General features: G+C 39.2%; 1 protein-coding gene across 1 annotated transcript; it reads right to left on the minus strand.

Annotated features, from left to right (window-relative positions):
* Positions 1–7,934: 7,934 nt before the first annotated feature.
* Positions 7,935–13,693, minus strand: LOC141285317 (sialoadhesin-like). The gene is made up of 6 exons (XM_073818342.1): positions 13,657–13,693; positions 12,551–12,934; positions 11,180–11,467; positions 9,989–10,279; positions 8,432–8,722; positions 7,935–7,996 (listed from the first exon to the last, which is right to left on the minus strand). The coding sequence occupies exons 1-6, from the start codon at positions 13,691–13,693 to the stop codon at positions 7,935–7,937; spliced, it is 1,353 nt and encodes a 450-aa protein (XP_073674443.1).
* Between the last annotated feature and the right edge of the window lie 5,071 nt (positions 13,694–18,764).

The following is an 18,764-nucleotide window of genomic DNA, read 5'->3' on the forward strand; positions in this document are numbered from 1 at the left end:
AGTCACAACAGTGCAAGTGACATACAAACCAGCTTACATGTCCTTAGATGTCACACTATTCCGCTATTTGGTGCTCTTGCTCCGGCACAGAACGGCAGCTTTTCCGACCGTGCGATGAGCATGCGAGCAACCTCTCTAATGAACTAAACAGGAGTTTTCGTACCACATAACTCCGCAAATAACGTAACTAAACAGCCAATAGGAATAGAAACAGAATAAACACAGTGAATACTCCTAAAGGAACCATGCTCTCTTTACTACACTATCCCCCCCCTTTAACAGTACTGAGTCCCTTCAGTACAAAGCAAGCAGTAATAATCAAACAGTTACCAAGAACGAAGAAACTGTACTTATAAACAGTGTAAAGCAATAATGAAACACTAAGGGTTGTATCTTGCTGGCTTCCGTATTTCTCTTCCCTTTTGTGTTCTCTTGACCATCTCTTGTTCTCCTATGTCTGACATCAATCCAAGTCCTCTTCTTTCTTTCCTGCGTCGACGAGCTGCTGGCTGTCGCTTTCTCTCCTTGTCCTGATTCTCCTGGGGTTCAAGGTCAGAAGAAATTGATTCAGTTTCACTGCTAGCCTGGGATGCCGGTGTATCTGACTCATGCAGAGATTCTGGAATACTGGGGTTGTCAGGGGTATCCTTGCTCTTTTGCAGAATTTCACTCCTTTGACGTCTAACCCTTGCTGGAATCACGTCACAGTCATAGGGCTTGAGACGATCATGATGCATAATTTTCTTTTGTCGTAACCCCTGAACCTCATAAAGTACCGGGCCACAGCAGGCAGATATCACAAAAGGACCTTTCCAAGGTGACTGGAGTTTTGGACTCTGTCCTTTTTTTTTAGTACTGTCCCGCATATACACCAGATCTCCAACAACATACTTCCTCTCCTGAGCCCTGAGATCATAGATCTTCTTTTGTCGTTGTTGGGCTGTCTGGAGGTGTTCCCTGGCAACATCATGTGCATCTCTTAACCCTTTTTCCAAGTTGTACAGAAAATCTGGCACTTCCAAACTGTCTGTCTTCTGCTCTGCTATGCCGGACCATAAATCCTGAGGTTGGTAAACTTCCCTTCCAAGCATGAGCCTATTTGGTGTGAATCCAGTAACTGCATGTTGGGAGCTACGGTACGCTGATGTAAGAAGAGGAAGATGCTCATCCCAGTTTTTCTGATTCTGGTTTACATAGCATCGAATCATCTGAAGGAGCGTTCGATTGAACCTCTCAACTTGCCCATTGGAGGCAGGATGGTATGGGGTCGTCCTCGTTTTTGTGATCTGCAACAGACTACAAACATTTCTGAACAAAGAACTTTCAAAATTTCGACCCTGATCTGTGTGCAGTTCAAGTGGTGCTCCAAACCTGGAGACAAACTCATAGACGAGTGTCTTAGCCGTAGTTTCTGCCCCTTGGTCTGGCACAGGAAAGGCTTCTACCCATCGAGTAAACTGGTCCATTATGATTAGAACGTACTTGTTTCCTGAACTGGACACAGGAAATGGGCCCAATATATCAATATGGATCCGATCCATTGGCGCCCCTGCTTGGTACTTTTGAAGCTTGGCCCTCTTGTTCGGTCCTGCAACTTTGCAGGCATTGCAGAGTTTGCACCTCCGTATGTACAAGTGTACATCTCCAGCCATGCCATACCAGTGGAAACTTTGACGGAGTCGCTCTAAAGTCTTTCCTTCACCCAAATGGCCAGATTGCGGTGGGTTATGGCAGGCTTGTAACACTTCTGTTTGCATTGAGGCAGGCACAAGCAACAGTAGGGAGGGACTGAGTCCTCCAGGCCTTTCCCAACGATAAAAGAGGACACCTTGATCGAGTACTACTTGTGGCCAACACAGCCAGTATTTTCTTACCGCTGGACTCTTCAATGCAACATCCTCTTTTGTTGGAAGGATTCCCGTCTGTTTCCACTCATGCAGGATGGAGAGGTCAGGATCAGCTCTCTGCTCTTGTGCTAGCTTAACTTTTGAGAAAGCTTCCAGCCAGTTCACATGTGGGCTCTCAAACAACTCTGCTGCTGCACTGTTCTCATCACCATCACCAGGGTTGTCTATAATGTGTTCCTCTGTTGCACACTCAATGCTTCTTACTGCAAGTGGAACCACATCATCCACATCTTCTTCAAATCTCTCCCAGTGGTCGTGCAGTTTTTTGCAATGTTTACAGCCACCACATGGCAGATTTGAAACGCTCATCCCTGCCTGATAACAGTTGCACATATTGGAGAGCTCCCCACCACATCTTGACATTGCATCAGCATTTGAATGATGTTTCCCCGCTCTGTGCTCAATGTCAAAATCGTACTGACAGAGCTCTTCCAGCCAGCGAGCAAGCTGTCCCTCTGGATGCTTGAACCGGAACAACCAAGTAAGACTGTTGTGATCAGTACGTAGAAGGAACTTCCTGCCAAGCAGGTAGTGTCGAAACTGGCGGGTGTATAAAACAACAGCTAGCAACTCCCGTCTTGTTACACAGTATCTCCTCTGAGCCGGGGTGAGGTGGGTGCTTGCATAAGTGATAACTCTCTCCTCTCCCCACTGAAGTTGTGCCAACACTGCACCAATACTGTGATTTGAGGCATCAGTGTCCAGGATGTATTTTCCTTCCGCTAAAGGATATCCAAGCACAGGTGCAGAAGTTAATTTTTCTTTGAGCTGTGTGAAAGCATTTTGGTGCTCCTCGGTCCACAAGAATGTTACTTCTTTTTTTAGGAGTTCGTTAAGAGGACTGGCCATCTCAGAAAATGCTGGAACAAACTTCCTGTAGTAATTACACAGTCCAAGAAAGGCCTTCAGCTCATGTACACTCGTGGGGGGGTTCCAAGCTTCCACATCACTAATCAAAGATGGATTTGGTCGTATACCTTCGCCACTGACCACATGACCCAGGAAAAGGACCTCTTCTTAAAGCAGGTGACACTTGGATGGCTTTAGCTTTAATCCATAGCTGAAAAGGCGCTGAAAGACTGTTTCAAGTCGATCAAGGCTCTCATCGACCCCTTTGCCCAGGATGATGATGTCATCCAAGTAAATCAAGAGCGTTTCCCACTGAAGTCCTCGAAGAACAAGCTCCATTGCTCTTTGAAAAGTGCTTGGAGCGTTGCACAGGCCAAAGGGCATACGTGTGTACTCATAAAGGCCATAGCGAGTAATGAAGGCAGTCTTTGTTCTGTCCATTTCATCTACCGCAATTTGCCAGTAGCCAGACTGAAGGTCTAAGGTAGAGAAGACACAAGCTCCACCAAGGACATCAAGGCATTCCTCAATTTTGGGAAGAGGATAAGCATCCTTGGCTGTCAAGCTGTTGAGGCGCCGATAGTCGACACACCAGCGAACGCCTCCATCCTTTTTACGAACTAACACCACGGGTGACGCCCACTCCGAGGCAGAAGGTGTTACGACTCCTGCTTCCAGCATAGCATTGAGATGCCTCTCCTCTTCCTCTTGAAATCCAAGGGGAGTCCGTCTGACTGGCTGGCGTACAGGCCCAGCAGCTCCAGTATTTATCCTGTGTGTGACAGCTGTTAAGAGGCCAAGGTCCAAATCTGAAACAGCAAAGAGAAATCTATATGACAGCAGGAGCTCAATAAGTCGCTGTTGCTGTGCATCACTTAAGGTTCCACTCGAACTCGCATAAAGGGCTTGGAGATGCTCAGGTAGGTCTGTTGCAGTTGTCAGTCTCCTCAGTTCTGAAAGATGTGTGTCATCACTTTGCTCTCGAGTGTTACCACAGTCTTTATCCTGCTGTTTGTAATCCATCAGGCCCTCATCTGGATATGTTTCTACCAAGAGACCAAGACAGGCCCCTTTTGGTAAGGTGGTTTTGTTGCTGGAAAAATTGCAAAGCCTCACAATCACTCGACTCTCCATAGTTGTGACAACACTCCCTGAGGCCACAGTTTCTGTGATCAGGTAGGGTTCCAGAACAGCGCAGACACCAGGCTTCGGATTGTCAACTTCACCCCAGACTAGACACTCACTTTCTGGTGGTAACATTGCGTCTGTCTCTAGAACCACTCGAGCAACGTGATAATTTGTTCCATCACCACCAACAACCTTAGCAGGAACCAATTCTTCTGCAATGAACACTCTGCCACTAGTATGGATGGTTACATTTGCAGCCTGCAAAAAATCGAGCCCCAATAGGACAGGGTCACGTATCGGAGCCACAAAGACTTCCCATTCTGTGCTCCAGGTGCCAATTTGAAATTTAACTTTTAGTCCAGCTTTAGCATTCATGTCCTTCCCTTCTTCTGCATTATGGAGACATGTCTGTGTTGTAGCTGTCTGCTTACTGAGGGGAAACTGCCGGTACAAAGTCTCTGAGATAACTGTCGCTTCAGCTCCCGTGTCTACAACAGCTTGTGTTGGAATGCAGTTTACAGTCACATCAATAAGCAAGCTTGGGCCTCTGCTTTTTGCACGCCCCACTTGTGGTGTGGGAGACTGGCTTCTCCAGCGTTCTAGACCTTTTGAAGTGGTACTGTGGTTATGATCTTTGTTAGTTTGACTAGGGTTGAGTGGCGGAGTTGACAGCCTGACACATTCTCTTCGGAAATGCCCTTCTTCACCACAGTGATAGCACAAACCTGCTCCAGCACGATTGGGGCTTGGCGAGTAGGTTCTTGTTCGTGGTGTGCTATCTTGTGTTGGAGACCGCCCTCGCCTCCGTTCCTGATTTACTTCCTCCAGCTTTCTCGGCTCCCTAGCTGTAAGGATATCCAGCTTTGATTGCAGCTGTTCCATCTTTTGCATCAGGAGATTAAACTGGTCAGCAGACACATAGCTCTTACTAATCTTTTCTACTTGCTCTGTTAGGAATGCAGTCTTCTGTGAGAGGGCAGCTACTTGATCAGCAGTAGCATAGCTCGGACTTGGAACTCTGCGTGCAACTGCAGAAGAATCAATGGGCAGTTCCTCGTCATCTGCCCAGGAAATACGTCTGGCTCTGCTCTTTGCATCAATATCACGGCCTACAGTGGCTCGATAATTGTGCTCATGGGCCTCCACTAGTCTTTGAGCCTCAACTAATGAATGGGGATCCTTGTTCATTACTTCATAAGCAACTTTTTGGTTGCGAAGTCCCTTGAGGAAGAAGTCTGTAGCAAGTTGGTCTTGCAGATCGAGCTCCACGCCAGGGTAGGCCAAGGTGACTAAGCGTTGCACCTCCTCAGCAAACTCAGCTGCAGACTCCTTGAGCTGGCGGAGTTCTCCTAGTTTCCTTCTGATTGTGGTTGGGGGGTCACGCTGACCAAAACGTTGAGTTAGCTGCTCTTTAAGAAGGATGTAATCCTCACGGATATGTTCAGGAAGTGAACAGACATACTTAATAGCCGACCCCCTCAGGCAGTCATACAAACAGTCCACTCTGTAGTCTCCACTCCAACCATACTTCCTAGCCTGTCGCTCAAATGGTAACAGAAACGATTCCCAGTCTCCGCTACCATCAAAAACAGCTAGCTTTGCCTTGGGACCTTCTCCAGCAAATGGCTGGACTTGGTGATAAGGAGTACTAGATCTTTGTTCGACTACATAAGTATGTGGAACTGGATGGAAGCCACGCTCAGTGTTTCGTTGTCTTGTGCCAGTCTCCATGGAAAGGGTAGCTCTGGACGGACCTGAAGTACGTGCTCTCTGTTGTATTACTTCTAGCTCAGCAGCAAATGGCCCGTCTGTGACGTTGCGTGACCTTTCAGTATTGTCCTGAAAGAAGGATGGATCGGAATAAGGCACCCTCCTTTCTCTAACAACAGGCTGAGAGCTCTCACGTGTGTCGCCCTTTGGTGCAGTGAACATTGATGTCTGTGGGGCTTGTGTACAACTTGTAATATGAGTCAATAATGGAGCCATCATCATTTGCAGTTGCTCATTATTCTTATTTTGGTTTTCGAGCATTGTCTTAAGCCAGTCTGGGGGTTGGTTGGAATCAGGGGCTTCTGCCATAGCTCCATTACACGATTCTTCTTGGGACATGTTGTAATTTATGTACTTTCTTTCATTCCTTTTTTTTTTTTTTTTTGTAATATTTTTTCCTGTTCTTTTTTTTTTTTTTTTTTTTTTTTTACTTTTTTTGTTTCTTGTAAATCTTTTTTTTTTCTTTTCTTTTTTTATATCTTTTTTTTACTTTGTTTTTTTTTTTTTTTGTATTTTTTTTTTCTTCTTTTAAATCTTTTTTCTTTTCTTTTTTTTTTTTTACTTTGTTTTTTTTTTCAGTAAACTTTACAAATGTTCTTGTGGTGCATTCAAGTCTCTTATCTCTGACAATTCACTTTGTAGTTGAGTCAACGCAGTTCTCATCGGCGCGGTGACGCCAGTCTGCTTGCGTCTTGTCCTGGAAGATCGCTAACAACTTGGCTGCCGCTTATCCACTTCTGTCAAATAAATTGTTTCGACAATATCCGACTTTTCTCTCGTTCTGACGTGTAGTTGAAATTTCCAGATGAAATCCCCGCTTCTGACACCAGTTGTCGTGCGTGCGGTTAGTTTCGCTTTGCGTTGGCCTACGTGGATGCGTGGGAATGAGGCACGACAAGAGGATCGTCTTTTCCGTATAGTGTTTACTTAACGTTTTAAACAACGTACATTCACAATCTAGTCACAACAGTGCAAGTGACATACAAACCAGCTTACATGTCCTTAGATGTCACACTATTCCGCTATTTGGTGCTCTTGCTCCGGCACAGAACGGCAGCTTTTCCGACCGTGCGATGAGCATGCGAGCAACCTCTCTAATGAACTAAACAGGAGTTTTCGTACCACATAACTCCGCAAATAACGTAACTAAACAGCCAATAGGAATAGAAACAGAATAAACACAGTGAATACTCCTAAAGGAACCATGCTCTCTTTACTACAGTATTATGGCCTTCATCTCTGAATCACATTAATATAAATGGGTAATATTTTGTTGAATGATTAAAAATGTTTAATAATTACTTTACTGATAATACACCCAAACTAAAATTCACTGATTCTGTCTTTTGTTTCATGCTTCAGTCCTGCTGCCTGCATTAACAGTTTAATTTAGTTTGTTTGCGCCCCCTACATTTTTTTAGCACCAGCTGTCACTGATGATGATGTAGTTTCCCTGACATCATCAGATCCAGGAGCTAGTGCTCTGTGTTCAGGAAGAGCAAGAGATGTCTGAGGAGGACGAAGAAGCTGAGGTTGAGTCTTCCCAATCCTCCTGCACTGCATACGAGGAGCAGTTAAAGGTTAAGGTCTGTGCCACGGCGAGGCTTGACTTGACGTGGAAGCAGGCTAGAAAGGTGGGGTCCTCTCGATAAGCGCTATCTTTCCGACCATAACCTCCCAGCTCCAGCGAGTCTTCCATTTCTTCCCAATCCCCATACTGAGATCAAGAAGGTATGGAAAAGCTGTTTTCTTCCCATATCCATCGTTTCCAACAGGCTAACTATGCAAATATTGAGGGAATGCATGAGTACATCTGTTAGAAGATGCCCCATGTAGAAAAGATGCTGGCTAGCTATCTCTCTATGGCCAAGACATCTTTTCTCAAGTCTCCCTCCTTGCCATCTATGCCCCTTCAGGTAACATCTTGCTTAAATAGCAAGGCGTACACAGCAGCGCGTCAGGCTGTGGGTGCGTTGCACACTGTGGCAGTGCTTCAAGCCTATCAGGCTGACCTGCTGAAGGATAAAGGTCAGGGCCTTTTCCCTGACAAATGGTTGAACTGCGTCGCCACTAAGTAGGCCGCCACCCACATGGGTGAGGGCCATGGGGGCCATGGTGGTCAAGGAGAGACATCTATGGGTGAACCTGGCATCAGGAAGAAAGAGAGCAGCTTTCTTCTCGATGCGCCAGTTTCGCCTTCCAAGCTTTTCGGTGCCTCCGTCGGGACGGTGGTCAAGAAGTTCAGGGAGGTGAAGACGAACTCAGCAGCTTTTAAAACCATCATTCCTCGAAGGTCCAGGTCCGAACTCGAACAGCATGGGGGTCCTGGCCCATATCTCGTTCTGAGGAACAAAGACGGGCACAGAAGACTAATGTCGCAATGTCCTCCGCTTGCGGGTGGCTCAAGGAAATGTTCCCATTCTTGAGTTGGTCTAAAACCCCACTCTCCTTGGGCTCCACTTACTGTAGGTATCATTGCCGATACCACTTGAGCATCTGCTACCTAGGTTTTGTCGAGGCACTCTTAGGCTAGCCCCCTTATTAGAATGGTTTTTAAATACTGTATGATATGGGTTACGCTCTAATTTTGTTCCGATTTTTTTGAGTTGGTTTAAAGGCATGGCTGCCTGGGCCACACTCTAGAAGTATTTCTTTAAGTTTAAAGTTTACCAAAAAAAGAAAAAAAAAAAAAAAGAAAGAAAAGAAAAACTAGACACAATACCTATAGAAACAAAGAAAATCACACATATTAAACATGATAATAACAAATGACTCACGTTGTACATGTAAAACAACATAAGTTGTAATTTTTCCTCCAGAAAATGTTGCAGTGCATATCAACTTCTTCCCATTATCTTCTTTTGCAGCCATAAAGTCAATGTTGGAATAGCTGATCCAATTTAAACCAGAAAGTGTTTTTTCCTCCGTTGTGACCTGCATGTTCTTATAGTTCCATGTGATGATTGGCTCTTTCTGACAGGAATGGTACACACTACAAGTAAATTTCTTTGTGATGCCTGCTATGACATCTGGCAGTTCAGGCTCAATCATTATTTTTTGATGAACACCTGAAATTGAATTGAAATCTTGTAATAGGTCTCAATGCGATGTTTAAAGTGAACCTATAGTTAATAGCACACAAAGCAGTTCATGTTTGTGTTTACTCACATTCTGCACTTTTTTCTTTTGTAGCTGTCACTGTTATGCCACCATAATATGTTACTGAACACTGAATAGTCATGCTTTCTGCCTTTACGACACCTGTGCGTGTCAGAGTGATCTTCCACAGGCCGTCTTGTATAGACTCATCCCTGATTTCATCAGATCCTTCTATTCCGTTCAGAGTAATGGTTGGTTTGCTGTATGGACACGTGTGGAAAGCTGAACATTCTACTGTGATGGTTTCACCTGTTTTTTCACCTCCATAAATGCTGATGCTGGGCAGCTGTGGATTAACTTTAATTGACAGAAACATTAGAATTAGTACATTATTTAATATATATATATATAATTCAAAGACATGTATAAATATACTATTTGGGGCAAATGGCCTTCTCTTTATTTTTAAATGCTATTCAAACGAATAAACAGGTTAGAAAGAACTCAGTTCGGAAGATTTTACTTGGGAATATTTATTGTGTCTATTGTTACTGGCCACATAATATTCTACTACAGCTACAAAATCATAGATATTACAGAGGAGCCATATTATTCTAAGAACATTTACATACCATCAACAAGAACTGTAGAGGTAGCATCATCAATTATAAAGTTTTGCCATGCAATATTTTCAGGGTCAATCCTTGTGTATAATTTCTTTCCATTGTGAGACGGTTTCAGGTTTTTGATCAACAGACTGCAATCCCAATCTGATTCTCCATATAAATCAGTTTTTCCTCTAAATTTCTCATCAACGTTGTTTGGATTCAATGGATCATAAACTAAAGGTGAACCTTTAGAGTCTCGCTGATACCACACAACCCTACGTGGGTTTTTGGGAGGGTTTGATTTATATCTGAAAGAACATGGTATAACCAGACAGGAACCTTTGAGACCGTGAATGTCTTTCGGCATACTCACTTCCCATCCCAAAGCATCATACAGCAGTATACCTGTGATACAACAGTTGGAGAATATTTAATGGCTGAGTGGTAGAATAAACAAAATTTTTTTAAAGTAAAATAACCTATTTTGAATGGTAAACATTCTTAGAAAGTGTCAATAGGACTTTCAAATTTTATAAAGTATAATGTATACAGAAAAAAGAAAGAAACTGGTGAAGATACTCAACGAGAAATCACACACATTAAACATGATAATAACAAATGACTCACGTTGTGCATGTAAAACAACATAAGTTTGAACGTCTCTTCCAGAATATTTTGCAGCACATATCAACTGCTTTCCATTATCTTCTTTTGCAGCCATAAAGTCAATGTTGGAATAGCTGATCCAATTTAAACCAGAAAAAGTTTTTTCCTTCTTTGTCACCTGCATGTTCTTATAGTTCCATGTGATGGTTGGCTCTTTCTGGCAGAAATGGTGGACACTACAAGTGAATTTCTTTGCAATGCCCACTGTGACATCTGGCAGTTTAGGCTCAATCAATATTTGTTGAGGAACACCTGAAATTGAATTGAAATATTGTAATAGGTCTCAATGTGACATTTAAAATCAGGGTATCTTCCGATCATTCGTTTTTTAATTCAATATAAAAAAAAAAAAGAAAAAAAAAAAGAATTTTGCTTGATTTTCCATTTTTACATTCAAGGCTAGAAAATGAATAAACGACTTGAATTTCCAGTCTCTGCATGTGGGCGGGAATAAAACACCCCTTTCTGCACGATTGATCAACCAAACATTGTAGTCAGTCATTAGTTCTTCCGCAATGTCGCATAGCAAAAATCATGCTTCTACAGTTGTATTCATTCTTAACGCATCGATTGCAACTATATTTGATCACTTTTTCATCAAACAACGAGACTAATATGTATTAGCCGTACCGGGGCAGAGCCTATAGGGAAGAATTACAAGTTATTAGTCTAAATATTAATGTATTCACCCACAGCTACCCGCATCTTTGGCACATTGTCTCTTTTATTGAGCTGACATATCAAAGGCTGTGTGGCAAAGCCATGCGACTATGAATCAGAGTTTTGAATGAATCGGTTGGATATCTCCTTCATAAACACGATGACTTACCGCCACCTACTAGCAATAATCCTTTTATATTCCAAGTATCATTTTCTGTAATTCCTTTCAAATTTCTGTATTTAAAATGTTTTGTTTAAAACATTAATCACATTACATGTACTATCAGTATCAATTTTAGATGATTCATTTTATTCATTTTTTCAGTTTAGTTTATTCATTTTCTAGCCCTGAACGTAAACTTAAAATAAAGCATAAACCATTTTTCTGTTTTCAATATTAAATTAAAAAACGAATGATCGGAAGATACCGATTATTTAAAGTGAACATACAGCTAATAGCGCACAAAGCCATTCATGTATGTGTTTACTCACATTGTGCACTTTTGTGCTTTGTAGCTGTCACTGTTTTGCCACCATAATGTGTTATTACACACATAATTGTCAAGTGTTCTGCCTTTACCACACCTGTGCGTGTCAGAGTGGTTTTCCACCGGCCATTATTAAAAGACTGATCCCAGATGTGGTCAGATCCTTCTATACCATACAGACTAATGCTTGGTTTGCTGTATGGACATGAGTGGGAAGTTGAACATTCTACTCTGATGCTGTCACCTGTCCTTTCACCTCCAGAAATACTGATGCTGGGCTGCTGAGGACTTCCTATAATGGACGGAAACATTATAATTTGTACATAATATGCTTTTTGTAAAAATATTTAAGTATTTAGACACTTAGACATTTTAGAATTTCATTGCATTACATACTAAACCAACAGGCACCTTCAAACAAATTATTTCAGAACTAACTTCACTCTTCTATTTTTATTTTACTTATTTATTTATTTTTTATTAACTAGTCTTCATAAAGTTTTCATAAAGTGGTGGCCAAAATTATTAGAACACTAGTATTCATGTCAGTTATTTCAATGTTTTTGCTGTCAGTAAGAAAAAATCATTTAACATTTCCAAACATTCATTTTGCCATTAATTGTTATAATCCAGAGAGATTTTTGTCAAGGAGTCAGTGCTTCACACAGAGATCTGATTTCATCATCATCATCATCATCATCCTGGCTGTCTGGAATGACAAGAAGAAACAGGACAAACTGAGACAGAATAAATCCAGACTGTGGCAACATCTCCAAGATGCTTCAAGAAACCTACCTGCAAAGCAACAGTACTGGTAAAAGCAGGCACTTGTGTAAAGGTGCACTTGCTTATAGTTTTTCAGGTAGCTTTGCAGGTAGGGTCTCTTAAAGCATTTTGGAGACATTGCCACAGTCCTTCTGGATCTAGTCTGTCTCGGTTTGATCTGTTTCTTCATGTCATTCCAGACAGACTGGATGATGATGAGATCAGATCTCTATGATAGAAATAACTGATCTACAACCATTTTTTTTTACCTCATTTTGACAACCGCTGTAGATGTATGGAGTCAGTTCCTCTTATATTGTGTCAAATAAAACATATTTCACAAAGTTTGACAACCAGAAAGTGTCTAAGACGTTTTGTCTTATATAGCTTTAAAACTTAAACTTCTAATTTCATTAAATGTTTAAAAAATAAAAAATAAATCTGGCAAACTGTCTTGACTATATTTTGAAATGTTTAAATAAACTTGTTAGGAGAAAATCAATTTGGGAGAAGCATTTGATTGTGTCTATTGTTACTGACCACACAATATTTCACTTCGTTAAGACAATCACAGATATTACAGTAGAGAATATAAAGAATAATTACATACTTCCAACAAATACTGTAGAGGTGACTTTATAAAATTCAAAGGTACGCCAGCCAACATTTTCAGGGTCAATCCATGCGTATAATCTCTCTCCACTATAGGACAAATCCAGGTTTTTGATCAGCAGACTGCAATCCCCTCTTGATGGGTCACCATATAATTTAGTTTTCCATCTGAACGCATCAATGACATCATTTGGATACCATGGATCATAAACTAAAGGATAACCACTAGAGGCCCACTGATACCACACAACTCTACGTGGGTTTTCGGGTGGGTATGATGAGTAGTAGAAAGAACATGGTATAACCAGACAGGAGCCTTTGGTGCCATAAATTTCACTTGGCATATTCACAGACCACGCCAAAGCATCATACAGCAGAACACCTGTGGGGAAAAGTTTAAGAAAATTAAGTGGTAGTTTTTCAAAAATAGATCCATTAACATATTCTTTTATTCAATAACATAATTAATTGAAAATCTATAAAACATTTTTAGAAACAAGTCATCATAGTTTAAAGAAATATAAATATCTTATTAACAAACACTTTGAAAGAACATTGGCCTTTCACTCTGCAGTTCCTCAGAAATATTTGTGTTTCAGCATCATACAAAGTAAGTAAACTATGTGATGTTTTTGCATGCATTTTTGCTTGGATGGATACAGACTTGTTTGTCATACACGGTAATATCGCTTCATACTGTACATTCAGAGGGTGTTGCCCACATAAAATCAGTGATATTGATTCGAAAATAAATGAATTGGAGAGCTCACTTGACACATTCAATTACACTCCCTGTTGCAGCATGGGAGATATTTGCTATATTTGCACTAGCCACTTTAAATTGAAATTAATTTGCCGTTAAGAATAAAAGCTCTACAAATGAATGGCCTAATTTTGTAAAATTATCAAGAAGCAGAACAAGAAAAGACAGCAAAATCCATAAAGACACTAAACCTACACTGAATTGCTGCAGTGGTCAGATAATTGGAAAAAAGAAAAAGAAAAGAAAAGCAAGACAAAAAATTAGATGATAGATTGTAATGTTGCACACCCTTATCAAATGTATGAAGAAGGAGAGAAAAAAAGAAAAAAAAGATTTAATACCTTGTAAAAGCAAATAAATCAGCAGACGTCTCTTCATATTTCTGGGTTTGCCCTTAGGTAAAATGTGAAAAAAAAAAAAAAAAAAAAAAAATTCAAAATAAAGTAAAGAAACATTTTTTTCAGCAACAGAAATTACTTTCTTAGCCATAAACCTACATATCTTCTTTTTTTTTTTTTTTTTTTTTTAATAAATAAACTTAAGTTTTGACCACCTGCGGGCTTACAATTACGACTTGGAACCTTAAGTTGTCAGTTAAAAAAAGTATCCTAAAATCTTAATTATGTTAAATCAGATATAATATACCTCATTTTTGTTCATTCTTACCTTCTTAATCCAGTTTCAAGTCGGTTGGATGAAAAAGGCCTTCACCATGTACTTCAAAATGCAAGAACCTGAGACCACAAAACCTGAAATAGTGTTTGGTTATGCAAGAAAGATTATACAAGAGAAAGTGTGAGCTACACCCCCACTCTTAATAAAGCATAGAGGAGTAAAATGCATCATTTTCTTTCAAAGAAGTCTGTTTTGCTTTTTCAGTCTCTAGCCCATCCCACTGCCACTTAACATGTTGAATCTTGTTTTGAAAACCTTTTTTAAAATAATGTGCTTGATAAAGCATGACAAACCCTATGCAAAGAAAGGAAAAAGAAGAAGAAAACAACAGCTGACATTCTATTTAAGTGAGTTGAGGGAAATTTTTTACTAGAAAACAGATTTTTTTTAACTAGTTGTTTAATTGATTTGCTGAAGTAGGGGAGACCAGGGATGAAAGTAACACTTTTTGTGTCAGTATCAGTAACTATCTTGTGCTTGATCTGTCGAACTGCAATACATGGTGCTGGTAGCCAAAGGTACTTTTTTAGGTACTTTGTGTAATAACAAAAACATTTATTTCAATAGGAAAAAATAAGTCCAAAACTTTCAATTTCAACATTTTGAACAATAGGGCCCTACAATCTTTTTTTGTTTTAATTTTTCTCATAATAATGAATGCATTAAACATATTATTTTTAATCAAATGAAAATGAACCCCTTTATTGTTTGGCAAACGAACATGGAATAAAAATGGTAAAAATATTCATTTAAAAAAAATTCTTAAGCTCTTAGGGACTCACTCTCTCACACTCACACACTCTCACACACGCACACTATAATATGCTGTTATACTCCTCTTCCCAACAGGGAAAAACACAAACAATCAAGAATTCATCATTATATGGTGTCATGGATTTGCAATCAAAAAAATGTTTTCATCATTTCATCATTTATGAACTGGTCAATTAAAGAGTCAAAATCCAGAATTTTTTCAATACATTTAGTAGTTTTGATCAAGATGCAAAAAAAAAAAAAATTGAAAAAAAAATTGAAAAAAATATTTATCCGATACATTTTTACAGCAGTTTAATTTAATGGATGTTTTCATCCACGAACATAACGAAAGGGTAGAGAATTTGAACAATGCACAAGGGTTAATAATAATTGCTTTTATCGCTTGTTTTATTTAAATTTGCCAGAAATAGGAATATATAAACACACGTTATAACTGTTCAAAAGTAGTACAAGACTAATATATTTCTGTTACGTGTTAAACCATACTTTTATTTTGACAGGTTGCCGTGAAGTTTCTATGTATACAGTATGATAAAATGCAAGTTTGCTCAAATGAAATGGTAAAATTACCATGAGGTAACACTCACCGCAGCTCTGGGGGTTGAGTTTATGTCTTCATGTCTTCATATGCAAAGGCCGAAAATTACTGGACCGCAATTCATACATATCCTACAGAGGCAAACGGAATATGCAGGATTCATATTTAAACCGTCTTTTTGCGTTGCAGTATTCACAGACAGAAGTCACTATTCTGATTTTAATTAAGTGACAGAGCAACTTTTAATTTATTCATCAAATATCGACGAATCCGTGGCATTCAGCGTCATAGAGTAAATTCCGTTTTTAAGCCTACGGTTTGTACAGTATAAAAACAATTACGGAATGTCCCCATAAAATAAGGATACACTACATGTGTGTGTGTGTGTGTGTGTGTGTGTGTGTGTGCTGTATTCAGTCACTAGCTGTGTTGCCATCACTGATCTATATAATGTTCTCTATTATAGATCAGTGGTTGCCATACACCTTTTTTTATGTGAATTTTGGAATGACACACGTGCACAAAAAAAAACATTATATGTTCACATGACCTTATGCACGGAGCATTCTTTAGAACCAAAGACTATAGAATACCAAAGACATGTCACTTGTGTAGTTTTGAATGGGAAAAAATGCAACGGTCATCATGGCCGCGACGCTCCGCCTTCTTAGTGAAAGAGCCAATCGTTGATTGGTAAAGTCAGCGCGTCACTGCAGCTGCCGTTAGAAGTCCGGTTGCTATAGAAACAGTCGGCGCTCTAAGACGTGCGTTCAGTACTGCGCATGCGCACTGGGTCTAGCTGGGAAAATAAGCGTTTTTTTTAACGCTATTAAAGCGCAAGGAACTATATTTATGAGGCAGTTATTGTTGGATTTCTTTGGAGATTTCAAATATGAAATTTAATCGTCATCTTGGTGAACGGTTTTGGAGAATTTGATGTTTCCCCATTCAAACAGATAGGAGCTGCACTTGCCTGCCCGAGTAGCGTTTCAAAGATGGCCGCCGAGTGACATGACTTGTCTTAAAAGGACTTTGTTAGAACTTCCGCATAAAAATAAGCCAGCTCATAAACTTCTGCTGAAGCTCATTTTATATGTGCTAGTCTACAGTATATATTAGGTGGACACTCTTAAGACTCATCTAATTATATGCAATTATAATTGCAACATTATAAACAATGTTAGCGGCATGAACATTCAGTTTCATATTATACAACATATAATTTAAATGCGGAGCCTGGCAATCCCGTACTCTCCGTATCTGCATAGTTGTACATTTAAATGCTGACAGCTAAACACTATCATAACGTGTTTAGGCTAATGTTACTGTAGCTAGCTAGCGATACTTCAAGGACATCTTAATTGTATTCTTGATAATCACTAACTTGCCTTCAAAGTCATGAACATATTTTTAAAATCTTGCAATATTGTAAAGCCTTTATTATTTTCTAACTTTACATCTGTGAAATAAAATTTACTTCAAGGACTTACTTTTCATTCATAAAAACGGCATCGGAACAAATGACTTTCACGTAAACAACGTCTTTTTTAGGCTAAAATGGAATCACCCATATAACCAAAAGATGGCAGCAGAGGATTAATTATTATGCAGCTGCCGTTTAAACTCCCTATATTTTTCAAGTCGTCTTGCTTTTCGATTTATTATAAAATTACTAGTATAATAAATTGTAGTACTTTTACCGCCCTTAAGTATATAGTATACCAAGTGCAGAAAGTCAGAAGCTCAGACACAAACAGCCTATAAGGGTGAATTATTTAAATACTTATTTAGTATTAGTTATTTAGTAGAATATAGTTCACTACAAATACGTTAAATATTGATGGTATAAGAATTAAATAATGCACTCAATATGAATCGATAGAAATTTGAAATATTTTATATAATTTAATAACTACATCTTTTAAGTTTTATCTTGAACTGTAAAATCTATTTAATAGCCTATATTTAACCAACACAAACGTGTTACTGCTGTAGTTTTGTTACTCTGAATTTAGTCTGAATCATTTAAGCTCTGTTTTGGACATAGCTTGTCAGATGTTTGGTCCGGTTATTACTGTCAATCATAGCAATGACTCGCGCATATTTAGCCGATTTACTCTTTAAACTAGCATTTGTAATTCTTGAAACGGTATACATGGACGTTTGGTCCTCTTAGACAAGCAACACTTTTCTTCTATTGTGAATGGTTTATGTAGAGAAAACAAAGAAAGTACGCTCATATTACGGCACAGTACAGTTGACCGGAAATGACTTAGCCGGCTTGTCTAAACAAGGAAGTAATTTGTGCATATGGTCAGTTGATGCGGATAGTGTTTTTAACGAATAGGATGTGCAAAAACTATGGTAGAAATGTGCAACAAAAACCTCACGACTTTGCCTCAATAGAGGTTGCTATCAGCTAAGGCAAGAATGGTTTGCTAGGCAAAAAATAATCTTAATGATAGTAACATTGTATTACTTTTTAAAAAAACTCAATTTATTACATTTAGTACAGTATTATGAGAGAGAGATTGACTGAGCGATCGTGATTACCTGCATCTGATATAGCATTAATTTTTCATATTCATGATCAAACGATATATTGAATGTCCGCTGAGTAAATCTTTGTCGTACTGTTAATACCCTTAACATCATCTGTTAACAGTGATTTCTGATAACAGCTCTGCTCAGTGCATTTGTTAGCTATGCCAAGCTGTTATTGAAACTAAAAATAACTTCCGTTTCTAAAGTGTTTATTTTTCAGTATAAAAGTCTTTACTGCTGCCTTGTAAAAGTCTCTTGTCGCCATCTAATGGCGAAACAATTAATGTAATAAAAATCATCACTAACACAGTTTCTTAATACTAAACACTTTTAAATACTACTATTATTTATATAAAATATTATTTTTTGAATAAGTATATTTAGTAAACAACAACAGCTATCATAAAAGTCGCTAGGCAATTCTGTCAAATGTATAAAGACAGCACTCTGATATAATCATTGAATTTACATAGCCTAAACATGATGAGATTTTGCCAAAACTGGAACAAATAATCGATTAGTGAGACCAAAGACTGCCTGTTAGATTTACCCAAAACGAATTATATCTCATGTTTAACCATTATAAAGACATCAGAGAAGAAGAGAAAATCTGGCTGAGATGAGATGCTCTCGGTGGGTTCATGAGTGCTGAACGGTCGCTTAGGATCCGGAGCTACCATGTCCACAACGTCGACGCAAATTTTCATATAGACGTTTATTTATTTAAACTATAAACAAGTACATTCTCACCTGAAAACCTCTTAAAATTATATTCCTTGACACAGAAACAGTTGATACTGGATGTGTTGATACAGATGCTCCTTATTTCTAAAGTGCGTTCCTATACCTACCTCTGACCTGCTAATCAGCGTGGAATGTCCTCGAAGGTCCGGAAAGCGAGCGATATTGGTATTT

The sequence above is a fragment of the Garra rufa genome, chromosome 14 (assembly GCF_049309525.1).
Source record: "Garra rufa chromosome 14, GarRuf1.0, whole genome shotgun sequence".
In the NCBI taxonomy this organism is placed as follows: domain Eukaryota; kingdom Metazoa; phylum Chordata; class Actinopteri; order Cypriniformes; family Cyprinidae; genus Garra; species Garra rufa.

Bases quoted from the DNA above. Each gene is read 5' to 3' on its own strand.
- LOC141285317 (XM_073818342.1), bottom strand. From the start codon at position 13,693: ATGAAGAGACGTCTGCTGATTTATTTGCTTTTACAAG. The intron at 10,280-11,179 runs GTGAGTAAACAC...ATTCAATTTCAG, and splicing joins AAAGCACAAAAGTGCACAAT to GTGTTCCTCAACAAATATTG. The intron at 8,723-9,988 runs GTGAGTCATTTG...ATTCAATTTCAG, and splicing joins TGTTGTTTTACATGCACAAC to GTGTTCATCAAAAAATAATG.